Source organism: Neovison vison, chromosome 3, assembly GCF_020171115.1.
Source record: "Neovison vison isolate M4711 chromosome 3, ASM_NN_V1, whole genome shotgun sequence".
Lineage (NCBI taxonomy): Eukaryota > Metazoa > Chordata > Mammalia > Carnivora > Mustelidae > Neogale > Neogale vison.
Window position 1 is genome coordinate 128119066 of NC_058093.1, and position 20083 is coordinate 128139148.

The 20083-nt window shown below is 44.6% G+C and overlaps 1 protein-coding gene across 6 annotated transcripts in view; it reads left to right on the forward strand.

The window, feature by feature from the left end:
• FBXO15 (F-box protein 15) overlaps positions 1-17538 on the forward strand; it is a 48357-nt gene extending 30819 nt beyond the window's left edge. For all 6 annotated transcript variants that reach the window (XM_044242812.1, XM_044242814.1, XM_044242815.1 and 3 more), the window contains 2 exons: positions 11525-11649; positions 17151-17538. In XM_044242812.1, coding sequence (XP_044098747.1) covers positions 11525-11649; positions 17151-17417 — 392 coding nt within the window. In that variant the 3' untranslated portion in view covers positions 17418-17538. The remainder of the gene's footprint in view (positions 1-11524; positions 11650-17150) is intronic.
• The last annotated feature ends 2545 nt before the right edge of the window (positions 17539-20083 follow it).

Sequence of the window (20083 nt, forward strand, 5' to 3'; positions counted from 1 at the left end):
AATCTCCATGTGCTTATTTGATTGGTTCTGTTGTTTCTACAATTTATAGGAGTTGTGTTTATTGAAAATATTTTCTCTATTTTTGTCTTTTGCTTTTTTAAAAAAAATTAATTTTTTTCAGTGTGCCAGAATTCATTGTTTATGCACCACACCCAGTGCTCCATGCAGCACGTGCCCTCCCCAATACCCCCCACCAGGCTCACCAAACTTCCCACCTCCCTCCCCTCCAAAACCCTCGGTTTGTTTCTCAGAGTCCGCAGTCACTCATGGTTTGTCTCCCCCTCTGGCTTCCCCAAACTCACTTCTCTGTCTTTTGTCTTTTAAAAATTTAGTGTATATCATTTTTGGATCTCGTGTGTGTAAACCCACACTTCCTTTTGATTGACATAAAATGTACAAAGCCTATGGATTCCCAAGCCCTTCCCTCTTAGGACTTTTTCCTGTTGAAAATAAGCATCCCTCCTTCTTATGTCCTTACCAAGCAAGAAGATATTTTGAGCTTTACTTGTGGGTTTTTTTTTTTTTTCCAGTTTATTTACTTATTTATTTAAGCCATCCCTACGCTCAGTGTGGGGCTTGAACTCACAACCCTGAGATGAAGAGTCACGCTCATCCGACTGAGCCCACCTGTACCCTCTCATGTTTCTGTTATGAAATTATGTGACCCTCCTCCAATATGAAATTTCTTACTGATGAATCATCTATGTTTTCTCTGTTTTCATCCAGATATTCTTTTAGATGTGTTTAATAACCACTCAGCCAGATTTTAAAATATCTCGTTTGGATTTTGACCAGATTTGCATTAAATGTGTATGTCAATTTGGAAGGCAGGCAGTGATCTCTTTCCTTTTAGGGTTTCAGACTTTCTCTTGCCTTTATTTAAGTCTCTGTCGCTGCCCTCCTGAGAAGCATTCTCTGTGTGGACCCTCCACTCACTGAGGCTTCATTTTTGTGTTGCCATCATGGGTGAATTTTTGCAGCTCATGTTTCTGTGATCTCTTAGATTCAGGCTGTGACCTACAGAGTTTCTGCAACATGCTCTTCATTAAAATGCTGATTAAATAATGCATGTTCAATACTTAAGTCTGTAAGACACACTAGAATATGTTGGGAGAAAAAGAAGTATCGGTTTCAGAAACTTCCTTTTCCTCCAGAAAAGTGGGATTTCGGTTGTTTAGCAGCAGAACCTGATAAGCCCAGATAACCTGTCTTTAAAGAAATTCTGCTTATAAAGTTTTAATAGTTTGTTTTGGATGTTTTTCATATGTAGTGTGATACCTCATTTTTACTATTGTGATTCCAAAAATAAATGACTTGTTTTGTTCCCTCTGTGGATACTAATTACTTTCTATGTTTCCAGGTCAGATTATTCTCTCTAAGCATTTATCATAACAGGAAGACATTAGAAATAGTACACTCCTGTCTGGGTGGAGATTATCTATGAAAATTAGAACAGATAATTCTTTACAGTATCTTCATTGGTGGGGGTTAGTACAGTTTCCCTATTTTGTCCATCTGGTAAACCATAATGAAAAATCAGCATTACAGATTACTGTTCACAGAACAGGAGAACACACGTCGCCATACCTTTTATGCCAGGGCTCATCAGGAGCTGAAGTACTCTGTCTGGAGGTGAGACAGGCCATGTGATTTGTGGGACCCAGTACAAAATGAAACTGCAGGGCTCCTTGTTAGAAATGGAAGGGTTTCCAAATGGCGGCAGAAGAGCCCAGGCCGTGTCCAAGTCAGGCCCAGGGAGGAGAGGCCTCTGTGTGGGTCCCTCTCGTCTTCTCCTGCTGTTCTGCACTCTGACTTCTGTGTGACATTCACCCTCACATTTTGAGTTTGTTCTTTCTCTCTGGTGATTTGAATTTTAAAAACAAATCAAAAGGAAGGCTTTGAGGTCTTTATTTTGTTTGTTTTCACTTTCAAGGATATTGTTTAAGTAGTAAACATTGTGATTTTTCATGGATATTTATTAAGGCAATAGTGAAAAATGGAATTTCTTAAAACAAGCAGTTTGAGGAAGTTACCCCTAATAAGAAACATAAGAAGTGGGTTTTCTAATTTTTCCCTTGTGTGAATTTAATTGTTATTAGAACTGTAGACCGTCAGGATGTTGAAATTAGTAATGCCACTTCTTAAGTCACAAAGATGTTACTGTCCATGAATTCTGTGTCTTCAACAGACCTTTTTGGGTTGTTTCTTCTTCTTTCTTCTTTCCCTTTCTGCCATGATTTTCAGAGCACACAGCTGGGGTTCCGTGTTTGGTGTCAGTCACCTGAGAGCCCCTTTCCTTATTGCCCTGTGGCATCCCTGCATTGGATGACTAAAACAATGCTCCCCGTGACTCTGCTTTCCTCACTTGAGTGCACCCTGGCCCCTTGGGGGGAAATCACCAATGCGTGACCGTTGGTGCTATCAGACTCCGATTTACCCCTTGTTGTGACCCAGAAGTCTTAATCAACTCACGTCAAGTCCCCTTTATGTGTCATGTAAGGGCTGTTTAGATATGATCAGAGGCCTCTTCCTGCTCTGTTCCTTATTCTTGGGCTTATTACCTGCTGTGCTAAGAAACATTGTCACCTCTGTGCTTCCTGATTTTCCTCTCTCATCTGCTTTCACATTGTCACTATATTACAGTCTCTTTGTGTTCTTGGGTTCTTTTCTGTTTCAGAGAAAAAGATGTCCCACTTCTTTCCAGAAAGTATATCCCAGTTTCTGTTCCTAAATATATCTGCCCTGACCTTCTCTGGGACCTGCATGGAGCTGTTTGTGTCACAGCATCATCTCAAATATGTTTTCCCATCATCATCTTCTTATTTTTTCACTTATATTCATTTTTCTGATTCAAAAATTATTTTTAAAAGGAGAACCCCACTTCTGTACAGATGAAAACAATTGGCTGAAAACTATGGAAAACCTAACCTAAAACTGGCTTAGCAAGAGAGTTTCATGTTGTTGAAAAATCCAGGAGAAGGTTTTATTTCAGACAGTTTGATGCGAAGGCTTATTGCCTGTCAGTGGGACTGGATATGTGTAGATAGCCTGTCTGTCCCTGCTCGTCTCTCCCGTTCTGATTCTTCCTGCTTCACCGTATTCTGAGTTACGCTTCCTCCTTTCACGGCAGCTCTGGCTAGCTCTAGATCTTATGTCCTAGTGTGAGGTTCCCGTTCCCAGCACCCCCTCCCCAAGAGTTTCATTGCACCTCCTTGGCTGTAGTTGGCTTAGGAACTCGTCCCTGACTCAGACTTGTGCCGGGTGAATGGGAAGCTCCGTATCTGAGCCTGGCATCTGAAATATGGAGACTGACCCGGGGGTGTGTCTCTGAGGAATATAAGAACAGGCTTGGTGAGAAAGGCAGAACAGATGTTGGAGAGCCCAAAACAAATATACATACACCTTGTCCCTAAACATCTTTGGAAAGAGTAGCCTAGAAAAAGTAACGTGTACGCAAATCAATTGGATTGATGCAAAATTGGTCCAAAGGCATGGAAGATAGGATTGGGTCTTGTGAAAAATACCTGAAAAAGTCTAAATTTTTACATCAATGGAAAAAGTTACTTTGAAACATTATTCAGTTAAGGAGCAGTGAGTTTTTAAAGAGTCTAAGTACACACTTCATCCTGTTGAAAATCGAGTATTGTCACCCGCACTGGGCGCAAGACCAGCAGCAAGTGTAGCCTGTTAAGGGTTCTCGCTAGTATGAGAGAAGTAGAGACTCAGAGACTTAGGAGATTTTACTGATGTTGTCAACTCACCAGCTCTGGACTCGGGAGGGAAGTTGTCCTACGGATTTGAGTGTTCTCCTCTTCCAGTCTCTTTCCATCGCAGCTCCAATTCATTTCACTCTTGCCGTCCACACAGCAGGTGAAACTGGGGGAGAAAGTTCTGATCCTCATCACAATCAGAGACCTCCTCTCTTTTCGTAGTCCATGATCTGTGTCTGTATTGAACTACTTAAATTTCATGTGTATCAGGAGTTTGGAAAACAAGGGAGGTATCTGAAAAAAATTAGCTGAGAAAAAGAGAGAAGCTATGTGTTTGCCTTAAGAGATTTATGATAGATACCCAGCAAGGAAAGGGGGAAATACTCAAGATTTTCTCACCTGAAGAGCAGGTGCCTATTCTGTCGATCATTTGAGTCTGATGACTTTTCTGTCTTGTTATTAACTATTCCTTTGTAATGTTGGTGTCTCTGCAGGTTTCAGTTGTTAATACTTGAAGACAAATATTTTTGAGTTTGTAGGGTCTTCCTTCCTCTTTACCCAAGATTTACACACCTGCTTGGGAGTTGCTTCCTGACGTCCAGTCCATGAATTCCTGTTGGTCTCTCAGATGGCACGCTAGGGCACCACTCAGTGCCCAGGCTTGTGTTCAGTGAGCCCGTGTTGCCTTTCCTGCCACAGCCAGTACTGGTCTTCTCTAACCCCCTTCTCTTTTCTCCTTGTTCGCCTTAGGAAAATCATTCCGTCAAACCAATCAGTCCATCTCTCCTCCAACATTCTTTACTTCCTGCCTTTCCTGTGTTCTATTTATGGGGCAAAAAAATGAATTCTAATCATGGCTGAGAAATGAGAAATGTTATTAGTAGTGCCATTAATCATGCCATAGAAGACATGACCTTTATTCCCAAAGACAGTAGGTTATTTTAGGAAACATCTAACATGCAGAAACAATCCGGTATAATTAAGTGTTCAGGTAGATGTGCAGCAGGGCTTAGAAAAGGAAGAGATTAGTGTAGGATGAAGGGTACTATGAGCAGTGCAGGTGAATGTTGAGGTTTTGAGGGACTAAACTCCCTAAAGGAAGAGGAAGAAGATGTGAGGACACAGATTTGGGCATTCCCAGAGTTACAGGTTGGATAGGCAAAGAGCACCTCGTTGTCAAAAGCAGAAGGGAGCCTTCAGAGGAAGGTTGATAGAGCTGCTAACAGCTCACCTTTATTGAGTGCTACTTTTTTGGTAACTTTTTTATTTTGATGTAATTTTCAACCTAGAAAAAATTACAAGAATAGTACAAGAACTCCCACATACATTTTTCTGATTTTTTTCCCCCACCATAGATAGTTTTGCTTTTTCTAGGACTTTATATCAGTGCGATCCTACAAAATGTACTCTTCTGTGTCCAGATTCTTTCTTTCAGCAAAATGCCTTGAGTTTTATTTATACTGTTGCAAGTCTTGATGTCATTCCTATTTATTGAGGGGTAATACTCTATAGAATGAATATGCCACAATTTGCTTACCTGTCTTCCTATGGACGGACGGGAAATATGGGTTGTTTCCTACTTGGGGCTATCCTGAATAAAGCTGTTACAGAATTTTTGTGAAAGTCTTTTTTGTGGAGGTAAGTTTTTTATTTCTCTGGACGAAGAACCTAGAACTGGAATTGTTAGGTTTTGGGGGAGGTTAATGTATTAAAAATTGTCAGACATTTTATTATGTACAAGAACATTTTATGTATAAGAAATTGCCAAAATATTTTTTTAGAGTGTTTGTACCATTTTATATTGCCAGCAGTGTTGTATGAGTGTTCTGGTTGCTCCATATCCCAGCCAACATTTAATGTTATTAGTCTTTTAAATCTTAGTTGTTCCAGAGTGTGGGAGAGAGATTGATCATCATGGCTTTCATTTGTGCCTCTCTAATGGCCAGTAGTGGTGAGCACTTTTCTCTGTACCTCTTGGCCATTTTTCTATCTTCTTTTTGAAGTGTCTACTAATCCTTTCACCTTTCTAAAGATAACGACTTGTCTATTCTTGAATTATAGGAGTTCTTTACGTATTCTGAATACCAATCCTTTGGCAGATAAATGTTCTACAAATATCTTTTTCCAATCTATGGCTGGCTTATTCGCTTTCTTAATGGTATCTCTAAAAACATTTTTTTATTGAGACATAATTGGCATATTACATTACTTTCTGGTTTATGGTATAATGATTGGATATTTATACATCATGAAATGATCATTGCAATAAGTCTTACCATCTGTCATCATACAGAAATTGTTAGCAGCTTTCAAGTATGCTCTACAAATATTTGACTGTAGTCTTCATGCTGTACATTACATCCCTGTGGCTTGCATATTATGTAACTGTAAGTTTGTACCTCTTGACTTGCTTCACCCATTTTATTCACTCCTCTCCTCTAGCAACCACCATTGTGTTCTCTGTATTTATGAGTTTTATGTTTTTGTTTTGTTTTTCAGATTCCCTATATAAATGAAATCATAGGGTTTTGTCTTTCTGTGTCTGGCTTAGCTCATTTAGCATAATGTCCTTTAGGCCCATCCATGTTTTTGCAAATGAAGGGTTTCCTTCTTTTTGGTGGCCAATAATATTCCTGTGTGTGTATGTGTGTTACATATTTTTTGATATGATTTTTTATATGTATATTACATATTTTTTTCCATTCATCATTAATGGGCACTTAGGTTGTTTCCATGCCTTGGCTCTTGTAAATAATGCTTCAGTGAACATGGTGAGGCAAAGGTTTTTTTTTGACCTAGTGATTATATTTCCTTTGGACAGATACCCGGAAGTGGAGTTGCTGGATCATGTAGTAGTTTTTTTAAAAACATTTTTGAGGAACACCTATACTGTTTTCCATAGTGGGAAGTGTGAATTAGTGCAGCTACTTACCACCAGCAGTGCACTTGGGTTCCCTTTTCTCCACATCCTCACCAATGCTTGTTATTTCTCGTTTTTGTTGTTATTGTTGTTTTGTTTGTTTTTCATAACAGCCATTCTGACAGGTGGGAGGAGACATCTCTTGGTGATTTTGGTGTGCATTCTCTGATGAAGAGTGATGTCAAGCATCTTTTCATGTATCTGTTGGTCATCTGGATGCCTTCTTTGCAAAAAGATCTATTTAGATTCTCTGTCCCTTTTTTAATTGGATTTTCTTCTGATACTGAATTTTATGAGTTCTTTATATATTTGGCATAGCAGCCTCTGTTGGCCATATTATTTGCAAATATTTTCTCCCATTCAGTGGGTTATCTCTTCACTTTATTGATGGTTTCCTTTGTGGTGTCGAAGCCTTTTAGGTTGCTGCAGTTCCATTTATTTACTTTTGCTTTTGTTGACTTTGCTTTTGGAGTCAGATCCAAAAATGTGTTGCCAAGACCTATAGCAAGGAGCTTGTGTTTTTTTCTAGGAGTTTTATGGTTTCCAGTGGTGAGTGTTAGCTCTAGTGAAGGAACCCATGCCACTTCTAACCTACTTATAGGAAGGCTGGGGAGGGCAGATGAGTAAGCCTGGGATTCACAGATGCAGGAAGTGCCACAAATTTGGGGAGCTAGAAGGGATTCCCCAGCGTATATTGTCTGCTAGTTTATAGGTCTTTCTCTACTGGCAGTAATACGAAAACAAAACTACATGAGAATTTAAGTCTGTATTATAAATTCTCAGTATTTAAGAAAATAGGAGATTATGTTTCCCCTTTTGTATATGTTTCTTTTTCTTTTTTTTCCAATTTATTTATTTTCAGAAAAACAGTATTCATTATTTTTTCACCACACCCAGTGCTCCATGCAAGCCATGCCCTCTATAATACCCACCACCTGGTACCCCAACCTCCCACCCCCCCGCCACTTCAAACCCCTCAGACTGTTTTTCAGAGTCCATAGTCTCTCATGGTTCACCTCCCCTTCCAATTTACCCAAATTCCCTACTCCTCTCTAACGCCCCTTGTCCTCCATGCTATTGGTTATGCTCCACAAATAAGTGAAACCATATGATAATTGACTCTCTCTGCTTGACTTATTTCACTCAGCATAATCTCTTCCAGTCCCGTCCATGTTGCTACAAAAGTTGGATATTCATCCTTTCTGATGGAGGCATAATACTCCATAGTGTATATGGACCACATCTTCCTTATCCATTCATCCGTTGAAGGGCATCTTGGTTCTTTCCATAGTTTGGCGACCGTGGCCATTGATGCTATAAACATTGGGGTACAGATGGCCCTTCTTTTCACGACATCTGTATCTTTGGGGTAAATACCCAGGAGTGCAATTGCAGGGTCGTAGGGAAGCTCTATTTTTAATTTCTTGAGGAATCTCCACACTGTTCTCCAAAGAGGCTGCACCAACTTGCATTCCCACCAACAGTGTAAGAGGGTTCCCCTTTCTCCACATCCTCTCCAACACATGTTGTTTCCTGTTTTGTTAATTTTGGCCATTCTAACTGGTGTAAGGTGATATCTCAATGTGGTTTTAATTTGAATCTCCCTGAGGGCTAATGATGATGAGCATTTTTTTTTTCCAATTTATTTATTTTCAGAAAAACAGTATTCATTATTTTTTCACCACACCCAGTGCTCCATGCAAGCTGTGCCCTCCGTAATACCCACCACCTGGTACCCCAACCTCCCACCCCCCCCCGCCACTTCAAACCCCTCAGATTGTTTTTCAGAGTCTATAGTCTCTCATGGGATGATGAGCATTTTTTCATGTGTCTGATAGCCATTTGTATTTCTTGATTGGAGAAGTGTCTGTTCATATCTTCTGCCCATTTTTTTTTAAATTTTTTTTTAAAAGATTTTATTTATTTATTTGACAGAGAGAGATTACAAGTAGGCAGAGAGGCAGGCAGAGAGAGAGAGAGGAGGAAGCAGGCTCCCTGCAGAACAGAGAGCCCGATGCGGGACCCGATCCCAGGACCCTGAGATCATGACCTGAGCCGAAGGCAGCGGCTTAACCCACTGAGCTACCCAGGCGCCCGTCTTCTGCCCATTTTTTGATGTGTTTGTCTGTTTCGTGTGGGTTGAGTTTGAGGAGTTCATTATAGATCCTGGATATCAACCTTTTGTCTGTACTGTCATTTGCAAATATTTTCTCCCATTCCGTGGGTTGCCTCTTTGTTTTTTTGACTGTTTCCTTTGCTGTGCAGAAGCTTTTGATTTTGATGAAGTCCCAGAAGTTTATTTTCGCTTTTGTTTCCTTTGCCTTTGGAGATGTATCTTGAAAGAAGTTGCTGTGGCTGATATCAAAGAGATTACTGCCTATGTTCTCCTCTAAGATTCTGATAGATTCCTGTCTCACGTTGAGGTCTTTTATCCATTTTGAGTTGATCTTTGTGTACGGTGTAAGAGAATGGTCGAGTTTCATTCTTCTACATATAGCTGTCCAGTTTTCCCAGCACCATTTATTGAAGAGACTGTCTTTTTTCCACTGTATATTTTTTCCTGTTTTGTTGAAGATTAATTGACCATAGAGTTGAGGGTCCATATCAGGGCTCTCTTTTTCTAATTTATTTATTTTCAGAAAAACAGTATTCATTATTTTTTCACCACACCCAGTGCTCCATGCAAGCTGTGCCCTCTATAATACCCATCACCTGGTACCCCAACCTCCCACCCCCCCGCCACTTCAAACCCCTCAGATTGTTTTTCAGAGTCCATAGTCTCTCATGGTTCACCTCCCCTTCCAATTTGCCCAAAAGCACATACCCTCCCCAATGTCCATAACCCTACCTCCCTTCTCCCAATCCCCCTCCCCCCAGCAACCCACAGTTTGTTTCGTGAGATTAAGAGTCTATCATATGATCTCCCTGATATGAGGAAGTGGTGATGCAACATGGGGGCTTAAGTGGGTAGGAGAAGAATCCCTTTTTGTATATGTTTTAATCTGCTATAAGATCCGTCTTATAATAGACACATAATGTGTGAATCATGTCTCTGCCACTTAATGGTATGACCTTGGATGATGTACTGTTCATCTCTCTGTGTGTCCTTGTCTCACCTGTGAATTCAGAAAACTATAATACCTAATTAATAGTAGGATTTTAAGATATTTTAAAGCAGTTCTTTTAAGGTACTATATATAAAGTGCTTGACCCAGTGGTTGGCATACAGTACTCAAAAATCTTGCCTGTTTTTATATATACATTTTCACACATACATTCAATGCACAGATTGTTTAAATGCAGGGTGAGCTTAACCTTTTTCTCTGATAGATACAAGCACTTACAGAGTGTGCAGAGAGAGCTCTGACCTTTCAAGATCCTGCAAATGTTAAAGTTGTTCTGAAGTGGGAGAATATTTGGTAATAAAATAACAACAGTCCTTGCTTCCACAGAGATTTCATGTTCATTAGCTGAGACAATTGCCAGTGAGATGTTATTGGCTGTTGTACTTTGGGGTCCATTTTCTGCAGTGTCCTGAGGACAAGCCACATGGAAGACGAACTCAGGGTTTCCTGCCTGGCTGCCGGCGCACGCCAGCGGTCGGAGGTCTCTCTCGGTTTTGCACATGGCTGTGCAGTAAGACAGAGCAGAGCAGAGCCACATCTGGTCCGCTCAGAATGTCATTACCGCGTCTCCTCTGAGGCTTGGCTTTTCACAGATCTCCTCCCTGCTTCGGTCCAGCCCTGCCGAGGGGACAGGGAGCTGTGGCTGAGAAGGGTCGGTGTCATTTGGCGTTGGCTCCCGCGCTGGGGGAGAGGAGGAGAGAAGCTGCGCGGTTCTTGCTAATTACTCAGCAGGGAGGGGACGCCATGGTGAGCTGCCTCTGTCCTGGGGACCGACAGGCTCCCGGTGCCCTCCTGCGGGGCTGGAAAGCTTGGCTCCAGCGGGCTCTCCTGCTCAGAGCCATTACTGTGTCGTGGGAGAGGCTGTTGGCAGAGCGGCAGTGAGGCTCGGCTTCAGGGACGACACGGTGCCGAATTCCTGGGCTTTGGCTCCCAAGGCAACCTAGCTTTGGCTTTATTTTGTTCTAAGGTCAAAGAACATTTGTTCTTCCCCATCCTTCCATCTGCTTTGCCCCGTGACTCCCTTTGCCAGGTAGGAATGAAGGAGCCGTTAACGTTGTCGCGCGTGCTGGTCACTTTTCAGGGCACGCTAGGAGGGTGTGCGGAGTGCCTCGTCCTGGAGGCTCTCCGAGCATCAGGCCTTGGAAAGTGGAACCTGCATGCCTGGGTCGTCATGGGCCCTTGCTGGAGGCCAGGTGACTCTTAGTCAACATTTATTTCATCAGAGGAGGGGCAGGGCCTCTGTCCTTAAGCTGTTGGCAGCAAGTGCAAGGATTTTTACTTACCAATAAGCCGTGAAAGATGTTGTCTCCCTTCGTGTGCATGGGGCTCCGCATCCCTTCCCTACTGCCCTGCTCTCAAGGTCCTCAGTCCTGTGGACATCGCCCTCCTTGTTCCCCCACATTTCATGTCTGGGCCACTCTGGCATCAGCTTTCTGAGAAGCTCCAGTTCCTGTGTACTGTTGTCCTGCTGTGAGCTTAATCAAATCAGGAGAGCCTCGGCCTCCTTAGCAATCTCTCATCAGTGACAGGTAAGATCCAGGTTCACCCCAGGCGGCTCTCCCCACCCCATTTTGAGGAGGGCCGCACGTTTCCAGGGTCCACACTCGTGTCTCTGTCTCTGGAGCATGGGCATGCTGCCGGCTTCAAGCCAGATGCCTGCATCCAGGACGTGGCTAGATGAGGCATTCTTTATGAAGCAGCAAGCCTCGAGAGTCTTGACTTGTCCCACATGGGTATGTTGTAATTTACAAAATCTTACATCTTTTCAGGATCCATTGAAAATGGATATGTGAAGCTTGTTGTTATAAGGTTTAAAAATAACACAGAACACCTACCTCTTATTGGAAAATTTGGCCTCTCTTGGAGAACTGATGTTTTCGATGGCTGTATAAAGGTAATTTGTTTTATTTTCTTAATGTAACCTGGCTTCTGTGTAATAAAAAAGATGTCTGTCAATGTATATCTATGATACTGCTTTTTAAGTCCTGGTTTTACTATTGTAATGTCTGAAGATATGTGCACATTCTCTTCGCTTCTGTTCACCCACTGCTTGAGTGCCACCTGTCTTTTGTGGAGTGTGGCGGAGCGGGAGTGGCGGGTAGTATGCTGTGACATTTTTGTATCCCTGCCATCCCTTGAAGCCCCTCTGTCTGTCTGTCTGTCTTGTGGAGAGAAAGTGGAGCTCTAGATTGGACCGCACAAGTAGCATTTACTCACTGTCTTAACTGCTCTTACACCAAGTTATAAGTCAGGATACAGAGACTTCCTTGAATACCCTTCCTTGAACAGTTACATCAATTTGTGCCTCACCAAAAATTAGCCACAAGGATGGGAGAGTTTATTTAGTGGTTGGGAGTCGGCAGGGAAGGAGGGATGAAAAGGGGGCGGAGGAGGGTGAGAGCACTTGAGACAGAGTTTATTTCTTCTGTGATCTCGTGCCCATGGCTACCCCTGCTTCTCATTGTTCTCCATCTTCGTTTTACGGGATGAATCAGACTTGTGTATCCCTGGTGAGCCAGTGGCCTCTGTCTTCAGTAACATGCCTCTGTACGAGTGTGGAGGCCTTGTTAGAACAAGGTGATGGTCACGAGAGCATGTTATCATTGAGTGTTAAAAACAGCTAATTATCATTAATAGCTCTTGGGCCACTTGCTGTTTGATACAATGAACTGCTTTATTCTCTTTATTTGTAAAGAAATATTTAAACTTTGGTACAGAGTATTTTTATCATATACAAAAGAATATTGTTTCATGTCTTTAAGAACACAGACCTGGCTTTTTTAATGGGTCTTATAAAAATATGTACTGAAATAAAATATTAAAGTTGGAGTAGACCTTGAGATCCAAGAAAGGCAGAATGCAGATACAGAAGACTTAACATGTCTGTGTGGTTATAAAACTGACGTAATTTGTTCTGTGTTTTCTGGTATTTGGAGCAGGATGAGAGCAGAGAGAGGGAGGTGGAGTAATTCTGCAGAGAAACAAAGCTCTATCCCAGCTCTCGTTGTCACACACAGAGTCTCTGGTGGGACTTTATGTAGGGCAGACTAAGCTGCGGAACAGACCATCCTAAATAGCATTTTAGCTGCAAATGCGGGGACAGATTTTTTACAACAACCAGAGGCCAAAGTTGTAGCTTCAAAATGAGCTCCAGGCCGTGATTCTGTAGGTCACTAGACTGACATGACTGAGGAGTGCGTGTTTCCAGCAAAATGGCTGTATCTGAAAATGAGGTTTCGAGTCCTTGAGGTCAGGCCTGGACTGCATGTCCCCGCACACCGTCCCCGCTGCGGTTCCTTCTCCCAGCTGGGCTCCGGGGGGAGGTGGAGCGGGGGTCCGCGGCCGAGCCCTCTCCCACGGGCCAGCTCCGGCTCGGTGAGGACCATTTGTACTTTCCTGTTCCTAATTTGGGTTTCGGTATTAGGACTGAGGTGTCCTCAGAGTTCCTAAAGGAGAAAAGTTGAAGTAAGTGATTTCCTTCCTGTCCCTTGTGTTCGCCACGCAGATCGGGAATTTCCCTCAGGCATCTGAGCAGTGTAACTAGTGAAACTATAAAACATGTTTTAAGAAATTGCTCTCAAGACGTCAAAAACATTTTACGAGCAAGGGTAAACTAAAAAGGTTTCTTAGATACATGTAACTATTAAACACCAGAAAACAAAGTGGCATGCTTGCGGTGAAAATTGTGGAAACAGCCTCCTGGCCTGTCGCCCAGCACGGCATCAGGGCGCAGGTCAGTGAGGAAGTGTCCCCCAAGCCAGTGACTTTGCGCCCGGGACGGATATTAACGATCGTGGTAATGACAGAGGGAGGAGCTGCCTGTGGCGCCGTGTTGTTGAGCTGCCGTGTGCTCACGGCCGGGCTCTCGGAGGGCCTCCTGCTTTACCATGCCCAGAGGAGTCTCCTCCGTCACAGGAGCACGGGGGCGTGAGGGCCGCCAGCCCACCCTCGCGGCCCGGAGGCCATTCAGACCGAACATATCTGTCGCCTGACTGACTACCGTTCAATGTCAGCAACTCGTTATTTTATGTGGGCGATTCTTCAACTGTCAACATTTAAAAACATCACATCTTTGCTGATGAGGTTTCTTTTTCTTTTTTTAAAGTTAGATTGTGACCTCAGAGGCGCAGTAGAGCTGCCCGCCGCGGCTGCTGTTAGTCCCGAGTCCACACAGACCTGCTGCCCTCTGACTGGTCGCCGTGGGTTCACAGTCGCGGTGTGGACGGCCGGGGCGGTCGGCCTGCTGCGGACTTCGGGAGAGGCCCATGTCGTCCGACCCAGACACTCTCATGCCTTCTCTCCATTCCTAGCGGAAGTGCTGAGGGATGGAGTTTCCCTCGGGAAGGCTTTCCTCATACCCGTCCCTTGTCCTTCGTCCTTCATGCTTTGGCATTTTTGGTGTTATTTTAATGTTACTTTTAGATCTGTACGGTGCTTGACATCCGTTGTGATTCAAGCTAGATATTTTAGTGTAACTGCGGTTGTGCTTTGTGCAAGAATAGTGAAGCCCGCCGATGGGCGCGTCACGGGTTCTGGGTGTGATGGTGGCTGTGTCCCCAGCCCGGCCCCTGGAGAGATGCCCTGGTGGGTTTGCTGGCACTGCTGGGTGGTTGAAGGAGTCTGCACTTTAGGAGGAGCCCGACACCCCACGTGCATGAGGAGGTGGCCTCTGCGCTCTGTGAAGCAGGGCTTGGGTGTCCGCGGGGACCGGGGAGGGGCGGAAGAGCCCTGCGGCGGCTGCGTGTCCACCTTGCACTTCCCCAGTGTGACCCCAGTGTGACCGGCTCCCCCGGTGAGGAATGCCCCGAGGAGGGAGGGAGTAGCAGGAGGCAGGTGGAGAGGCAGGCTGGGGGGGCTCACGAAGGGCCTCACATCCCAGGGTAGAGAATTGGAGGTAAGTTTGTGTCCTGGGAGGCAGTTGAAGGGTTTTGGGCCGCCATGTGCTGGGTGTTCCGTGGGGTAAGAAGGGGTTGGAGAGCACGAGGCCTTTAGAACCGGGTGGGCGTCAGGAGCACACCTGGCGGGCGGCTGGGGGCTGGGAGCGGACAGAGGAAGCCATTTCCTGGAGGGCACAGCGTTCTTCTCGAAGAGTTCTTACACCTGTTGACTGTTCCTCCGTGATGTCCTCCTTCACCTTCCTCTGAAGTGTTGGGGCAGCCCGGGGTGTCCCCTTTTCCTCCATGGTCCCCTCCTTGCTCATGCTTCTAGCCGCTGGATTTCGACGAGGTTCTGAGGAACAGACCTGAGAGGCTGCTAAGGCCCGCGGCTCACATGACGAAGGGCAGTGGGTCAGTGTGACCACCCGACCTGGGATTTATCTTGGGCACTGACGTGGCCGCAGAGCCTCGTTCATCAAACGGTCATGATGATGGCTGTTTATTCTAGAAGGGCTCAGCGACCTCAGCACAGACAGGGTTGACTGTGGCTCCGCTGTTTTCCACTCCGGCGAGCCCTTCTCCGTGGTCTGTGAACGGCGGGCCCTGTTCTGCCAGAAGCAGACGGGGTGGTGGGTGGACGTGCGCTGTTCCGGGACCCAGAAGGGCATCAGGAGCAAGGTCTGATGCTGGGCTCCTCCGGCCATCTCGCCGGGCGACCCCCGCCTCATGTGCACGGGGGCTTTTGGCTCTGGGCCGCACTCTTTGCCATTGGGAATGGGGGTGGTTCCTGTGGGCTGGTTTTTCACTCGGGTCTCCTCCAGAGGCGGGAGCCGTTTCTCATCACTCACTCAGTAGACCTGCGCGCTCGCTCGCGCTCTCGCTCTCTCTCTCTCTCTTTTTTTTTTTAACTTTTGGAATGTTTCTGTTCCTTTAGTTTCTCTCTGAGAAACACTTTTTTTGAGTTGGGACTCTTTGGCCTGATCATACTCAGGTCATATGGTCAACGCTGTTGGCCACATTGAACCATGTGTAGATCTCTGAAAGCAGTGTTTATGCTGACATCAATAATATCTTTAAGTCTCTCTCTATGTAGATGTCTGTAATATCTGTGTGTCTATAGTTAGGTTGATATCAATGTTCATTTTATACGGATATCTAAGAGTAAGCATTTAAATTCCAATTAATAAAACACTAACACAGGGCACAAGTCATGGCAAATCATGAGCCATTCCCCATAAAACGGGAAGTGTTAGAGGATTTTAGCCTTGATACTGCTTCATCGTTTCTTGGGAAAGATAATTAATTTTTGAGGATATAATAAAATAGTATATGTAAACTGCCTGGATTAGCAGCTAGTAAAGAGAACATGTTAAAAAATAGAGCTAATATTACATACTCACGTTCATTTCATAGTAGCCTTAGTCACAAGAGCCAAAAGATGGTAGGAACCCGGTGTCCGCCGGCAGCTGAACAGAGAAACACAGTGTGGTGCACACTGCTGTGGACTGCTGTCCCGCCTTCCAGAGGAAGGAAATCCTGGCACATGCTACAACATGGACGAGCTTTGAGGGCACTACGTTACATGAAATAAGCTAGACGCAAAAGGTCTGATACTACAGCATTCCACTTACACGAAGAACCGAGAGCGCCCAGTTCACAGAAGCATTGAGTAGAATGGTGGTTCCCGGGGGCTGCGGGGAGGGAGGGCTGGGGCGTTACCATTTCATGGGTCCAGAGTGTCAGGCTTGCAAGACAGAAAGAGCCCTGGAGGCAGACGGTGCTGAGGCTGCATAGCAGTGTCACGTAATGCCAGGAAGCTGTACGCTTAACAATAGTTATGAAGGGGAAGATTTGTTGCATGTGTATTACCACAATTAAAAAATAAATGTAAAACTGTAGCTCATTAATAATCATCATCAGCAGCATCTCCCCCTGACTCAAGTCCCCGTGGAGCAGTGACTCTTTGCGTGGCATGGTAGATGCGGCAGGTCTCTAAGGGACACGTTTCTTCTCCCCAGACCCTGCTCTTCTGCAGCGATGGGAGAGAGTGGGAGGTTAGCGCCCCTTCCACCGTGCTCAGTGTGGCTTATGAATACTGCCTCCGGCAGCTGAGGGCTCGGCTTACCGTCTCCTGGCAGGCATGTAACGGTCACCTGGGCAGTTCTGAGCGGCCTCGTCCCTGTCTCAGTGCTCTTTTGTTTACTGGAGACGCATTTATTGGCACTGGTGGCTGCTTGCGGTGGTGGAGGTGAGGGGCAGCCTCCCTGCCGCCCTCATGACCCCGCTGTCCCCTAGCGCCCCAGTTCCTCGTCCCTCCAGCGCTTCCTGACTTCCCCTGGTCCTGGTGTGGCCCCACCTGCTTCTGTAATTCCTATTTTCCGTCCTCCCTGCCCTTTCACTTCACCCTTCGTGACAAGGCTTCATTTACACATTTGTGCGTGTGTTCGTTAGACCTGGAAATCAGGTCCAGCTGGCCATTTTGTCCTTATACTCATGAGTATTTGTGTTTATCTTATAGAGTTGTTCTATAATGGATGTAACCCTTTTGGATGAATATGGGAAGCCCTTTTGGTGTTTCAGTTCCCCCGTTTGCATGAGATCTTCTGGGCCCTCTGATGGGCCTAACTTCTTGGGACAGACTTACTGTGTTGACTACGTGGACTCGGAAGGAAAAGTACATGTGGAGCTGTTGTGGATCAAGGAGACGGAAGAATACTTCATCGTCAGCCTGGTCCTTTACCTGAGGACAGCAAAAATAAACCAATGGTTTGGGACAGCGTACTAAGTACTGGCAGGAGGTGGCGAACTCCTGTTGCTGTTTGTTTGTTTTGGAGTGCTCACCGGTTGTGTTCTTGGTGTTGGAAGTTGAAATAAAGCAGTCGTCTGTTTGATGCCTTCTTCTTTCACATGAGAAATTATGATTCATATGGTCATTTTAAAAGTAATGTTTAGAGAATTAAGTTAAATTTTTAAAACAAGAAAATAGCATGTATTTGTATAAAATAAGGGAAAAGATATTCTCTTCTGCCCTTACAATTTAAAAGACAAGGAATTCTGCTTAAGCATGTGATCTTGTGATCACTATGTGTGTGATCAGTGTGTGTGTGTGCGCATGTGATGACTCTGTACATGTGTGTATGTGTGCACATGTGTCTGTGCATGTGTGCGTGATTACTATGCCCATGCGTATGTGTGTCATATGTTTGTGTATATGTCTGTGTGTGTGTGTGTACATGTTGTAGAGATAGAGGATTTTTTTTCTTTATTGGCTAGAACCCAAAGTGAAAAAGTGCACTTAAATATGAACTTCATGGTTCCATTAAAATGAGAAAGTGCTGTGTTCACGGCATTCAGCAGCCACATTAGTATTTAGTGAAACTAAAGTCAGGTCGACAAGTGCCTGTCTCCTGAGGTAAGATGTATCTGAAATCATCAGAAGAAACTGTTATTGCTTAAAAGAACAAAGTGCGATACAACTGCAGTGAATGCCCCCAGCCGGATATTAGTGGAGACCGGGGAAGGCTGAATTAGAGGGGAGCACATCCTCTGTGCAGGTGTTTTAGGACAATTGACAGGTACTTGGCTTTCAAATATGCGGACCACGCATCTGAGCATGTGTGCTTTTATTTTAGGGATTTGGTTCTAAATTTGTTTTAAATTGTACAGATTATTTTTTGATTATGTTTTTATCTCCTACTTAAGGTTACCCTCGTAAGTGATTTCTGAAATGCCGTGTTGCTTCCGGGCGCGATGGGGGACTTGTCGGTGTGTGTCGCCTCCTTTCTATTTCCCATCTCATCCTAAGCTATCAGATCAGCTCCTCCCCTGAGAAGTGTGTATGCATGAGCTGCTTGAAGACAACAAGAAAAGATCTGGGACAGATATCAGGTTCTTCTTCAATATCTATCTATTGAAGAAATGGGACAGTACAAAGGACTTCTGCCCTGATGCCCTCCCTGCCATCCTGACCTCAGGGACCTGGGCTGGAGCCCTGGGAAGGGAGAAATCTAAAATCTGGGTCAGAGCGGAGAACAGGGGCCATATTATCTTGTGGTACCACCAGAGGGGTGCAGAGCTTCTGTCCCACCTGAGTGAGTGTGGGGGATGGAGAGGCAGTGGCTGGAGTCATAGAGAGGACCAGACATCAGGGAGGCAGTGGTAAAAACCACGCATCACCTTCAGGTCAGAATTGGAAAAAGACCACGGAACAGTGGGTGGTGATGCCTGGAACACATTGAGTTAAACTGTGGAGGACGTAGACATCCTGGAAATGTAGGAAGCAAGGCAGAGCCAGGGACAAAGTACGGTTCTCTTTGCCCCCAGGGGAACGCTATCTGGATGGAATGGGCAGCCAGGCACTTCCGTGATGGTGGAGAGTCTTGGGCCGCGGTGTCTTGTTAGAACTCTTGTCTATATGGAATTGAGTATGTGTATAAGGTCTGCCAACCAGACTGCTAGGCCCGTGAGCAGGACGCTGCTGCCTTGTTTACTTCTTTCTCTCCAGATTCTAACAGGATGCCAGTCTCCTAATACTCACGATGGTTGAATCCACAGAAATTATAAGGACTATACCCATAGCTATGGGAGCATGAAAGAGACAGGCATAAATTCTGATTTGATGAGTTTGGTAGCCCTACATGTCTGGGTTACCTCTGGGTGGTGTTGGAGGAAGGGGGAGCGCGACCAAAGAAGGACATTCATGGAGTCATGGCATTTGTGTCTTATCAGAACACCGTGGGTGCACCCCACATCACCAAATGGTGCCAGAAGACCCGATCCTGCCCTTACCTGCCCTTCAGTGGGTCTGAGATCACGCTCAGCCATTTAAAGCTGTTTCTTCTCAAATTTGCCCCTGTATTTCTCAATAATAATCTTCTGTGGCTGTTTTTGGAATTGTCAGTTTTAGACATCTATTGACTGAAGGTAGATAAAAGATAGCTTTCCCATTCCAGCCACCTCCTCTCTTGCAGCATATCAAATGGGGCAATTTTATATAATTTGTTATGGTTTGTAATTACAGCTCTGATACCGGTCCCTGCCGAGTCACAGAGAGTAATAGGGCACTTCTTTCTTTTACAACTTTTTATTTTTCTTGGATGAGTAATTGTCTCCCTTTTTTCTTGCATGGCTTTAGTGAGCCTTGAATTTTCCAAGAAGTTCAATCTTTCATATGGTGGTCAATTTTTTCAGTATTTTTTCCTGAATCAATCATATCAAATAATGTACAAATTCTATTTTTTCCCCAGGCTATTTCATTTCCAGAGTTCTGCCTCTGTTTGATTTAAACTTCTTTTTAGCTCTGCTGGACAGCTTTCATCCTGGGATGTTCCTGTGGGAATTTTATTTTATGGAGTCTTGTCTTCCTCTTTCTTGATTTATATCTTTTTTTTTTTTTTTGGCACACATTCTAAGAAAAGTGATGTGGGAGACACATTTTGGATCCGTGAATTC